At 40.6% G+C, this 13,599-nt stretch overlaps 2 protein-coding genes across 2 annotated transcripts; both read right to left on the bottom strand.

The window, feature by feature from the left end:
• Nucleotides 1–236: 236 nt before the first annotated feature.
• LOC145566857 (uncharacterized) lies at nucleotides 237–1,856 on the bottom strand. The gene has a single exon (XM_081626140.1). It carries the CDS (start codon nucleotides 1,854–1,856, stop codon nucleotides 237–239), a length of 1,620 nt encoding a protein of 539 aa, XP_081482266.1.
• Nucleotides 1,857–1,879: 23 nt separating this feature from the next.
• LOC145566856 (uncharacterized) lies at nucleotides 1,880–2,698 on the bottom strand. Its single transcript, XM_081626139.1, has one exon. It carries the CDS (start codon nucleotides 2,696–2,698, stop codon nucleotides 1,880–1,882), a length of 819 nt encoding a protein of 272 aa, XP_081482265.1.
• Nucleotides 2,699–13,599: the final 10,901 nt, after the last annotated feature.

Raw genomic sequence — 13,599 nt, 5'->3', positions numbered from 1 at the left:
CTTCAAACATTCAAAGCCACTAGACCCTTGGAATCTTAACATACTACGTGTTGATGATGACCATAATGACGAACATGTCGACGACCAGTGGCGTATCCAGGAATTCCGAACTGTGGGTTCGAAATCTTAAAAAAAAATGATGATCATATATTGATTAAAAATTCAATACATAAATTCAAATTTTTATTACAAATGGATGGATTACACACTAAAAAAAAATTAAAAAAAAAAAAACACTACAAAAGCATTCTTCGAGTTTTCATACTTTGAAAGCGTGCTAATACATCATCATCACTAACTCTTGCAAATAAGTCTCTCTCAAGATAAGTAACTAAACTATCATTCAATAGTTGATCACCCATACTATTCCGCAACTTATTTTTTACATAAGTCATTGATGAAAACACTCGTTCCACGCTTGCAGTCGCCACCGGAAGGATCAATGCTAGTCTTATCAACAAGTAAACTAATTTGTAAGAAGTATGCTTATTTGTTTCAACAAGCATCATAGAAAGCTCATTAATACCCTTCAAGTCTCCAAACCTTGCATCTGTACGCATGTCATTAATATAGAAACCAAGTTCATGACGAAGAGCAGTCATTGTCATGTCATTAGTTGGAAACTCTTCGGGATATAACTCGGCAAGTCTCATCAACTTTTGCTTATCAAATGCCGCAAATGAATTTACCGGATTTAAGCATGACATACAAATAAGCAACTCCATATTTTTCTCATCAAATCTATTATTGAGCTCTTGGAGTTGTAAATCAATGACACTTAAATACATTTCTACCCGAAAACGATGAAGATTTGTCACTTTGGCAAAGAAGCGTTTTGATCTTCCACGAGGAACATACATATCATCCATATTAGGAGCTTCCACATTATGTTTAGCACAAAAAGAAAGCACAAGATGCAAAAATTCTTCCCACCCATGGTCCCTCATTTGTTGCAATTGTTCCTTAGTCAACGTAACAAATGACATGGCATTAACAATATCTTGGTCTCCTCTTTGCAAAGCTTGACACAATTTATCAGTTTGCCCAAATATTTCAGACATCAAATGTATCATGAAAACAAACTCAAAGGATTCAAATGTAGACATAACAGTGATAGCCTTTACACGATCATCCTTATAAAGCTTATTTGATCCAACCTTCTCAAGAACTTTGACAATAGTAGCATATAATGAGGTAACATTTGAAACAGTTTTGTAATGTGACCCCCACCTAGTATCACCAGGCCTACCTAAACCAAGTTCTTGGTTTAAACCTTGCCCACTTTCAATTTCCCCTAGATCTAATGCTTCTAAAACATGTTGAGATTGTATTTCTCTTATCATTTCCCTTCTCTTACAAGAAACACCAATAATATTCAATAAAATAGCAAGTTGATCAAACAACCAAATACAATCATCATTATCCTTAGCAACAACAACAAGGGTTAATTGAAGTTGGTGAGCAAAACAATGAATATAATAAGCTTGTTTTGTTTCATTCATGATCAAAGTCTTCAAACCGTTTATCTCACCCCTCATATTACTAGCACCATCGTAACCTTGTCCACGAACTCTAGACAAACTCAATGAATACTCCATAAGCAAAGACTCAATTGCACTCTTTAGTGACAAAGCAGTGGTATCCTTAACATGTACAATTCCAAGAAACCTCTCAGTTATCTTCCCTTTATTATTCACATAACGCAAACAAAGGGCCATTTGTTCCTTTTGAGATACATCACTAGATTCATCTGCTAGTATTCCAAAGTAGTCATCCCCAATATCATCAATGAGAAGTCTAGTGGTTTCTTTGGCACAACAATTAATGAGGTCCTTTTGAATTAAAGGAGAAGTCATTTGATTATTTCCCGGGGCATTACTTAGAAAACCTTTGCAACATCACTATTATTCTCTGAAAGCCATGTTAAGAGTGCAAGAAAATTACCCCTATTCCAAGAGTCTTCACTTTCATCATGCCCACGACAAGCTAAGCCTTGACTTAGAAGAAACTTAATACATTTTAATGAATAAGTCAATCGAGATTTGTATTGAAGTTTAGCTTCTGTGGTGTAAGTGGAAAAAGATTCAGCAACTGATGTTTTTGGGTTAATGAAAAAATTGTATTTTTCATAAGATTGATTATGCAAACTACCAAGACCTCCCACATGAAGATTAAATCTACCAATCTTATTCCATCCTCTAAACCCCCCTTTAATAAAGCAATCATTAGCAGCCATAGAATCAACTTTATCTTTGAACAAGTAGCACACAAAACAAAAAGCCGCATCTTTCTCCACACTATATTCAAGCCAATCATATTTATCAAACCAAGCAACATTAAATCGACGCATACCTCCTATTTGTCTTCGAGGGAAATTATGAGTGCGTGGATCACAACGTTTCATTGTAATATAACCTCTTCTCACAGCATCTCTGTCAGTAGCAGGATATTCCAAAATTGGAATTCTTTTTCCAGGATCATGTGGAAGAAGATGAACATCATAAATGCGAGTATCATCAGACTCAACATCATTATTAGGAGACACGACATTCACATCATCATTAGGAGACTCAATATCCGCATCATCAATAGGAGTTACAACATCTTCTTCTATTGGAGGATTCCTTGAACTAGGTGAAGAACAAGTAGAGGACTTTTGTGACTTCCCGGCACGTTTCCAAAAAGACTCTAAACTCATGGTAACAAAAGCTCTACAATCTACAATAATACACAAAATACACAATTAATTATCAATTAAAATCACAAGTCCCCAATAAACACAAATTTGACAATATAAACTTCTTCTAATTATCAAATTTCAATTAACAGAACAAGTAAAAATTTATAATTTTAAGTTTCTAACTTCTAACTTTCTACAATTCAATTTCTCAAGTCTCAACAATTCAAGAATTCAACAATATATCAAAACCATAAACCAATTTAAAAAAAAAAAACAAGCAAACCAAGATTAACATTTAATAGGAATAGAGAAATAAGAGATTAAGAGGAGTAGAGGACTCACAATTCACAAAGTCACAAAGACAAAACAGTCGTGAGTCGTCCCTCACTCCCTCGTCCACAGTCCACTCGTCTGTGTCTCCGTGAGGTGGTTGCCGGTCGCCCAGTCGGTGTCTCAGTGTGCGGTGCCGGCGTGCCGCGGCGGCAGGGGCGGATCTTTATGTAAGGAGTTTTTTAAAGTTAGGGTTTTGGTGTTTGGGAATTTGGGGAAAAATGTCTGATGTTTGATTTCTGAAATATGACTTATTGAAATTTGAATGTAAGGAGTTTTTTTTTAAAAAATAAAATAAAAAAATAAAAGTACAAAAAAAGAGGGCAATAGGAGTCGAACCCAAGACCTAAGGTATTAAAGGGGCGTGCTGCTCTATTCTCCAGAGAATTACCAATGCTCCAACCTTACCCGTGTGATAATTGTTCTCACATAAATTTCTTTTAAACCTTTTTTTTTTTTTTTTTTAAAAAAAAAAAAATTAAAACTTATAATTTTTTTCCAAAAAATCTGTGGGTTCAATGAACCCCCTTGAACCCCCCCTAGATCCGCCCCTGTCGACGACGACGATGATCTTGATGATGATGGTAAAACCATCATATTTCTTTCAATGATATGAGGAAAAAAAGCTAATTCATATGAATCATAAAGAGGACTTCCACAATCCCATATCATTGGAGATGCTTTTGATAAAGATGGTAATGATAATCTTTCAATTTCTTCCTTCATTTTATCTTTTTTGAATTTTCTCTCTTATTTTAGAAATTGAAGAGCTTTATCTCTAACTTTTTGTTGTACTTAACATATATATATATATATATATATGTTGATGCTGTAATGTAAAGTTTGGACCGTTGCATGTGTACACTTTAATTGTATAATTTGAGTTTAGTTTATGGTCGGTTGCAGGTTGGAAATGTTAATGATTTGATAAGTCTAATTATTGGGATAAAATGGTATTATTAGTGATTGACTAGCCGCTTAAATCAAATCATGCTGCATTTGGATTATTAGATGTATGTGTTAGCGACCTTAGCGTCATGCATGGTTTTTTGACGTATTTCACCAACTATTCTCTTGTTATGGATTATTAATATATACCACTGTGGAGAAATATGCCTTGAATTGGTGACCGAGTAGGTACATGTTGAAACTCATTGTATCCCACTTGTGAGTATCCTATATTGGAGAAAGAGGAGAGGTGGTTCCACTTTATAAGGTAGAGGAGTAACTCCTACTATTGTCAATTGGTTTTGGTATGGAAGCTCCTAAGCCTAGTTTGTGGACCAAACTCTCCTCCTCCTCCTTATTCGGATTGCCCAGGCCCATTTCATATTGTTTTGAAATTTAACAGTACACGATCGTGTAGTCAGTGTTATTATGTACTCTTTAATATACACGGTCGTGTAGTTCCGCTAGCTTGGTCCGTGCGGTTATTAGTTGGGTTTTTGCCCAAATCAGATTCTGTTTTAGTAGGTCATCAAACCCTAGGGTAGGGCACACTTTTCTAGGACCCTATAAATAGGGAGATTCCCCCAATTATTGGGGCACGTCTTAATCATTACATCATTTATTGCTCTCGAAAACAGAGAACACATGATCTCGGAATCCGAGAAGATATTTACTTTCCGCACGTTTTACTCCGAATCCGTACTAACTTAACCTTCGGAGGCGGACCACCGAACATCCAGAGCTCCGTTGTTTTGCAGGTACAGGCGGCTTCGTTGGATCTAGTCTTCGAGTTGTAACTCTCCCAACGGACACAAAAACCCCAAAAACATTTGGCGCCGTCTGTGGGGAGAGTACCTAAAAGATGGTTTCATAAGAACCTTTTTAAGAACTTTTTAAGAAAGGGTTCCTACAACCCCTCTTGAAATGCATCACCCCCGAAAAGGGGCAGGAAATTCTGAAAGATTTGCATGCGGGCTTTTGTGCCTCACATATAGGCGGCAGGTCTCTAGCAGAAAGGGCCAGACGACAAGGCTACTTCTGGCCCACCCTTGAGAAATACGCCATGACATTGGTGAATAAATGTGATAAATGCCAAAAATTCGGCAAGCTTATACACCGTCCGGCCACAGATCTGACGGCTATTCATAGCCCAGTTCCATTCGCCAAGTGGGGCATGGACATCCTGGAGCCATATACTCCTGCATCAGGCGGACGACGATATATCTTTGTTGCCGTGGATTATTTCACCAAGTGGGTAGAGGCAGAGGTGGTCAAAAACATCAAGACTAAGGACGTCATCTCCTTCATCTGGAAGAATATCATCACTCGGTTCGGGGTGCCTATGTATATGGTTTTTGACAACGGTCCTCAGTTTGAGACGCCTCACCTCAAGACTTGGTTGGGAGATCAAGGGATCTCACATTGTTTTGCATCAGTCGGCCGACCCCAAGCAAACGACCAAGTTGAAGCCTTCAACAAATTAATCTCAGATGGCATAAAAAAGAAGATTGAAAGAGCTTGCGGCCTATGGGCGGATGAACTAACACACATCCTATGGGCCATCAGAACAATAGCGAAAGGGGCAACTGGAGAGACCCCATTTCTCATGGTGTACGGTGCAGAGGCCGTCTTGCCCATTGAACACTATGAGTCGACTCTTCGAATCATGCTACATGAAGAAGAGGAAAATTGGGAGGCCATGCGACTAGCATTGGACTCGCTTCCAGAGCGCATGGGCAATGCCGCCTTGCGCCATGAGATCTACCGTCTGAGAATGACTAGAGCTTACAATAAGAGAGTGCACAAGCGGCCTCTAAAGGTTGGAGACTTTGTGTTACGGAAAATGGAAGCAGTCGATAGGGCGAATGAGCAGGGAAAGCTAACCCAAATTGGGAAGGTCCCTACCAAAACTATGAAGAAGTAAGAAGCGGCACCTACTGTTTGGAAACACCAGACGGAAGGCAGCTACCCAGAACCTGGAATGTAGATAACTTGAAAAAGTACTACTTCTGAAACTTTGTAAATTTTTTATTCAAACTCATTAATGAGAAATCTGCCTTCTTTCCCAAATTAGGTTTGTTTATTTTTGCATTCAAGGGCACCGGCTGCACAATGTGCAGACGGACCGAGCTCAATATTTTTTATTGCATTTAAGGGTATCACCTGCACACAGTGCAGACGGCCTGAACTTAACCTTTCTACCACATTTTAGAGAACCGCCTGCACATTGTGCAGACGACTGGTATGTTATTCGTGAGAACCGCCTGCACAATGTGCAGACGGCCCGAACTCACTTAGCAATTTGAAAAATGCATTAATAAGGACCGCTTGCACCATAAACAGTCGGCCTGAATATTTATGTTTAAAGGCACCGCCTGCACAATGTGCAGACGGCCTGAATCTACTAACCATTTATAAGCTAAGTGTCAAAAACTTAGCGTCTATCTATTCTTCTTAAAGAGGCGAAGGCCGGATATGTTTTATAAATAAAAGTCGTCTGCTCCAACATGAGTACGACAACCGGCGACGTCCATTCGGGCGAATTCTTCGAAGAGAGCATCTCCCATTCGGGTGGTGTAGACACCAAATTGTGTCTCCCCAAAACCAAACCCAGTGATGAATACCTTTCGCGTCGAACCATAATCGAATAAGGTGAAAGTGTGAAAAGTCAAGTGTTGCGGTTAGTTTTTATTAAAATCCTTCTTTCTGTTTTCGAAAACCCACTCTATTTTATGAAAACGTCCATTTCAGTTTATTTTGGTCCATGATAAGGGTCCAATAATGATGTAGTTGGATGGGGCTTGAAAATACCTTTCCAACGATATATTATAAGCCCAATTCCGATGAATAATGAGGAAGTTATGGCCAAAATACTAAACTGGGCCCAAACCGGATTTTACCTACGACCCAATGATCATGAGGAGGGTCCAAAGGTTTAATCCTATTCCTAAACTGATTAGGATTGATTAGAATCTTCTACAAGTTTCTAAAATATCTTAATTATCCTTTTTTGAAAAGATAAGATCAAGGAATTTGATTTGAATATAAACTTTCCTTTTTTAAAACTTTCCTAATTCTACTCGGATTTAAAGATGTTCAAAGATAGTCAGATATTATTTTCGTGCCTCATATTTTTTATCCAAATTTTATATGGTTGGATAGATCTTGAAATTATCTTTCCAATGATATATTATAATATTAAATCCGAGCTATAACGAAAAAGATATTAAAGATATACGAAACTCTATCCAAAACTGACACCCTTTCACTATTTCGGACATATCTTTTAATCTAAAAAATATTTTAATCTGATTCTAATTGCATTAGAAAGTAGACTTCAAGATCTTTCCAACGACATATTATATGACTTATTTGGACTTCTAGATCAAAAGATATGATAAAAACAAAATCCGCAAAAACTGTCTCTGTCGCCAAACGACAGGCTTGTCGCCTCGCGACAGACTCTGTCGCCTGGCGACAAGGTCGGTTTGATTAGCGACAGCGTGGAGTTTTATTCCTTATCAAATTCTATGATTTTTCGGACTTTTTCCTTATAAATAGGGTCTCAAACCTCCGTTTTTATTCATGATCTCTCATCAACTCATCAACAATCAACTTTCATCAACTTTTATCAACTCTCATCAATTCTCATCAACTTTCATTAATTCTCTCTATTCTCTCTCTAAGCAATATAGCTTAATTCTTATTCTTTCTCTCTTTCTAAACCAACCTTTTTACAAATACAATATTCCGCATTCACAAGACTTAAAGTCTCTTAGCCAAGTTCGAAGTTGCCTTCGCCCTAGACGTGCAAGGTTGATAATTTCTAAGGGTTTGGTCCAAAACTAGTCAAAACTTTATTTAACTTGATTTCAATTTAATTCTTTAATAATTCTTTATTATTTTCATTGAAGTTTACTAACTTGTGTATTTTGTTATTAGAAAGAGGTACGAGGCTTCAAAGTATGTAATCTTATTACTCTCTTTCAATGTAGATTGCATGCTTATTATTGTTAATTTCTAGTATCATGTTAGGATGCTTATAATGCTTTCTAGTATCATGTTAGGATGTTATTTTATGCTTTCTAGAATCATGTTTAGGGTGCCTTTATCCTTTCTAATATCATGTTAGTACCATGTTAGGTTCAAAGCTTTGATCTTTATTGCTTAGTGACATGCTAGGAGATGTTATTAACCTTGTTAGTATCATGCCTAGGATCTTGCTATTATTATTAGGCTTTATTATGCCTTATCATGTTATTATCATGCTATCATTATTATTTATTGCTTATTATTATGTTGCTTGATATATTTATTGTTATTGCTCGATCACACCTTTTATGATTGTTAAAGGGAATTTGTACTTGAAATCACGCTTAATAAGATAATTATTAATTTGGTTTAGGCTAATGTGATTTTAACTCAAGTGATCGCCAATAATAGTATTATTTGTGCATTAATATTCAACCAACATAGATAAACAGGGTAGGTTTAATATAATGTTTGTATGTTATTCGAAAAGCGCACATGAATACGAGCAGAACAAAGTAGAGGCCTATTTTATAGGGCGGGTCCTTTCTTTTGTAGATTGGATTCGTACCCTCATCCCCGGACCCTGTTTGGTTCAAGACCTTATGGAGTAGTTGATGGTCCTTTTGGATTGTCTTTTGGGTTTACAAGTTCCTAAAACTTGTAGGCGACTCTTTTTGCTCTTTGTCTTTCCCTTTGGAACGCCACCGTACTTTAGTGTATGATCACAGTGGGGTTCAAGTTTGGGGTTATCGTAATGCTTGAAATATTCCCTACAGGTGGTATATTGCTCTATAAATCAAAAACAAACGGCCCTACCAACTATCTGGATTAAGATAACGCTCACAACTGTTTGACTTAATCTAATTTGAAACCTAAAAAATCTAAGTTTCCCAACTGATTTAAAACATGCGGAAAGCGACTAACGTTTCATTTTAGAGGCTTAAATTATTATGCGGAACCGCCTGTTATTGCCTTTAGGCAAGGAAGGTGGCCAGATCCCATATCTCGATTAAAAGATTAAGTCCAAAGACTTAGTAATTCATTGAGGCCTAGGGCCGGATATTTCAAGTGCATACCCCTCTGCTCATGATGGCCAACTATCCGCTTGGTTTGGGGAATCACCATAGTGATTGATTCACTTAGAAACCGATCATACTCTTTTAAGTATCAACAATTTCTAAATCAATCAACCCACCTTTCGAAACCAAGCGAACATCCGGCAAGGGGCAAAGACATCCGGTAGCACAAACAATCGCATAGTATACAGTAAAGTTAAACACTTAGCTTAAAATCTATGCACAACAAATAATAAATTGAAAGCTTAAAAAAATTTTAAGGCAAGGCATCAATATGATTAAAACCGGTCAGATTGACCGGATGCTTCGTTAAAATAAAACAGCCGTCCCTTCGTACGACTGAAAGAGTTAGTCGGCATAACCAGGAGAAAATGTTGATTTACCCGACCCCCTGGTCGGTAAAGATACACAAATACTTGGCACACAGACTGGAAATGAAAACACTTGGCCATTCGACCGTAGAAAGATCCCTAAAAGCTTAAGAGAATCAGGAGAGGTTTTCAACATTAATAGCCGCATCATCCTTGTTGCCCCCTTGCAGCTGTTCATCGTCGTTTCTATCCTCCTCCTAATCATCATCATCATCCCCCGAGGACGACTCGTCCAAGGAGTCAGATGCATTAGTACCCCTGGCCGCCTCCTCCTCCGCCTGCTTCATGAGCCGAGCGTTGAGCTCATCATTGGCTACATCAAACTTATTCTTCCAAGTTTGGTAGTCAGAGTCTGGCTGCAATGATTCCCAAGCCATCCGCATGATGGAGTTATAGTCGTCCATCATTTGTTTGACTAGGGCCTTTTTCTCTTCCTCAGCTAAGGACTTGTATTTAGTCCTGAGCTGGGTTTCTTGGTTCTGTAGCCGACCCTTAAGTTTATCAACCTGCCCCTGCAGGCGGCCCGTCTTCTTGTCCGCCTCCTCGAGGGGCTCCATCTTAGCCTTGAGGGCCTTGACCTCATTTTGGAGCTCGGTTATCCGCCCCCTCGCCGCATCCAAGTCCTGCTTGACTTGCAGATTTGCAGTCGTCTGGGAATACATCATATCAAGTGTCAGTAGTTCATTTTAGGCAATCTCAAATTGAGCAGTGTCTAATGAGGAGGCGGCCCGAGGTTTAACAGTCGTTACCTCTTTGGACTTGTCGTTAATTGGCTTTTTAAGCCCATTTACACGTAGCATAGCCTACATTCGGCCAACATTGAGAATGGTCAGTGTCAAGCGACCATATGCATCACTTAAGATGAAATATCACAAGTATCTCACCTCACAAAGAAGCGCCAAGATGGCGTCGAGGTTAAGGGTGCCGACTCCTCTTACGGACGCCTTTTCCTCCGGATCAAGCGCCCTCAGCATTTGCTTGGCCATGTGAAGGACAGACGACCTCTCCTGGTCTCTGCACAATCAAACACTTTGTAAATAAGTTGGACAAAAGGTCTGGTACCCTTTGAGGTACTAAGCGCCTGTTTACTCTATCCAGCAACCTGGAGTAAAAGGATATGGTGGCTATACCATCCGCCTCCTCCTCCCTGGCGGCCTTGTTTCCGCCTTCTGCTGAGCCGACAGCAGTTTCGAGTGGCTTGCCACTCTTTGATACCCTTTAGGCATCCGGCTTTAGGGGTGTCCTGTGGGCGGTGGGGTCGTCATGAGCCTTCTTAGGCTTATAGGCAATGTGTTTTCTGGACTTGTCAGAAACGCCCACATCACCTCCCGACTTCTTTTGAAGCTTCAGGTTCGGCTGTTTGGAGGGAGAGGTTTTGGACGATCCGCCCTGCATAGAATACGCCAGTTGCGGCATCAATTAATCTCAACTCAAAGTCTAGTAGGAAAGTTCCTAACCTTGGGGAGCCCCGCCTGACGGCTGCTCCTCGTTGGTCCGTTTGCCCAAGATGGCCGAACGGTAATAAGGTGCAGAGTGTGCAGCCGGCTTCTTGGTGGCCGAGAGTTTTTCCATGGCAATATCTGCACCAAGAGAACAAGAGTTAGAAACAAGCAAGTAAAATCAAGTTCAAATGAAGTAATAAAAACCAAACGGCACACTACCTCTCGGCCTCTCTGAACTAAGACCGCAAGCGGCCAAATACGTCCCGTCAGATAGCCACTCATGACGAGGAATGTAGCTTTGGGGGGTGACCTCCTTCTCCCCCGTCCTTTCATTGGTCCGAACGGCCACTGTAAACAGGTCGCGGTCCAATATTTGCTCCTACACCTGTCTTGGGACAGGCAGCAGGGCCTTCTTCCCAGCAAGAAGAGGAGGGTTTCGGTTCCACCTGTTGTACTTCTTGTTACGCAGGCGGTCAGGGGAGGAGATTATGTAAAATTTCTTCCTCCAATCCTTCCATTTGGACTCCTTCCCCACCGTCATCATGTAACCCTTATGGCTAGTAAGGGTGAACCATCTGGCTCCGCTTGATTGGGGGGCCTTGCTTAGGTAATGTATTTGGGCGAATGCCTCAAAGCTGGGATCCACCTCCAGCATTTCACATGCGGCAACGTAGCCCATGATTTTGACCCAAAAGTTGGGGGCTAGTTGCTAGATACCATGTTGGTATCCATCCAAAATTCACTCCACGGCCGGATGGAGAGGAAAGCGAATACCAGCTTGAATGGCCGCCTTATAACAGCCGAGGCATTGGTCATCGTAGCTGGCCTTCTCTAGCCAGACGATTGTGTCCACAGCGTCCGGCACAGAAAAAATAAACCCATGTCCCATGACATGTTTAGAAATGAACTTCCCAAAGTCGTCCGTCATCTTCTCCCGCCTGCCTTTGGGAACATGCAAATAATAAGGAGCACGTTCTAGCCGGCGCGAAGCAGATGGCTCTGCCCATCCTTTGCCCCTGTCAACTGACAGGGACTCTCTGGCATAATCTAATTTTGATTGCGCCTCCTCCGAGTCAATGGAGGCTCTGTCAGAAGATGATGATGTAGAATCATCATCTGAGGTGTCGTCCAAGTTGGGGGCCTGCTGACTAGTGCCAACAATGTCCTTCCCCATTTCTTCATCCGGCCCCGAATCAGCTGGTCCGGAAATATGTTGTTCATAATCGGACTCCTCCAAAATCGAGGAGCTTGGGGTGCTAATAGCACTGGGAGGATGGTCAAAAACTTCAGTAGCAGGCGCCCTAATGGAGCCTTCTGAATATACAGTTGAACTCTCTGAATGGTACCAGGTACCATCCGCCCTATACGTCCTACTGGTTTGCTTCGTTCTAGCCATGGTATCCTGCACAGGCACAGACATAGACACGGTCGGATTTGGAGAAGTTCTCAAAGGGGAGTCCTCGAATGAGCATTCGGCACTCCTAGTTCTAGATTCAGCCGTCCCCAGTGACCGGTTGATCACTAACCTAGGCCGTGCCGGGTGCGTTTGGGAAACCATTTTCGAAAAATGATAAGAAACAAAGATTAAAAAAGAGGAGCAGACGGTTACCTTACTAAGTGAAGGTACGATGAGCCGCTTGGAAGATCTGGTTGTCTGCTTACACAGAAGAAGACAAAGTTCTCAAAGTCAAAGATTCAAAAGATTATCTCTAAATTTCACGCAAACGTGTAAATGCGAAGGAGAGGTCAACCCCTATTTATAAAAGGGGTGGAAAGTCTAGGGTAGAAACCCTAGATTTTACCCATGGTAAACGGTAACAATGCCGAATCAATGGTGGGATGACATCTATAACAGGCACCACGTGGCATGCCACGTGACCCTTGTGAGGGGCAAATGATTTGGGTATTTCTACCCCGCCACTTGGCATAATGAGAGCTTGCCACGTGTCACCTGAAAAGGCCTCCAAATGGACCTCTCAGGGGCAGACACGTGTCAAGCAGATATCCCTTCAGGAATTGGCGGTCTTCAAGGCCCAATTCCCAAGGTAGCCGTAAAACGGCGCAGCCCAAATCCCTAGGTCATCAAACCCTAAAGTAGGGCACACTTTTCTAGGACCCTATAAATAGGGAGATTCCCCTATTTATTAGGGCACGTCTTAATCATTACATCATTTATTGCTCTCGAAAACAGAGAACACCTGATCTCGGAATCCGAGAAGATATTTACTTTCCGCACGTTTTACTCCGAATCCGTACTAACTTAACCTTCGGAGGCGGACCTGCGAACATCCAGAGCTCCGTTGTTTTGCAGGTACAAGCGGTTTCGTTAGATTCAGTCTTCGAGTTGTAACTCTCCCAAGGGACACAAAAACCCCCGAAACAATACCCTTAGGGTTACTCTAGCCGAATCAGTTGAGATCAGTTAGTGATTATTCAGAAATCTGAGAGTCTTTTGTGTATTTCTCATCTATGAGATTTGAGAGAGATAACATTAGAAATCTGAGAGACAATCAATCTGTTTCCGTGATTGGTCTCAAATCTGTTCTTAATCTGTATTCTATTTTCCCTAAGATCAATAAAACTATTACTCTCGCCTGCTCGTGGACGTAGCCAACGCATCGTTGGTGAACCACGTAAATCTGTGTCTGTTTTTCTTGTTAATTTTACATTCAATATTTGTTCTTTCTCACATCCGTTATAACAAGTGGTATCAGAGCCAA

This window comes from Chenopodium album, chromosome 11, assembly GCF_948465745.1.
Source record: "Chenopodium album chromosome 11, dcCheAlbu1.1, whole genome shotgun sequence".
Taxonomy (NCBI): Eukaryota; Viridiplantae; Streptophyta; class Magnoliopsida; order Caryophyllales; family Amaranthaceae; genus Chenopodium; species Chenopodium album.
The sequence above is the reverse complement of the archived record's forward strand: the minus strand, read 5'-3'. Positions and strand labels throughout refer to the sequence as shown.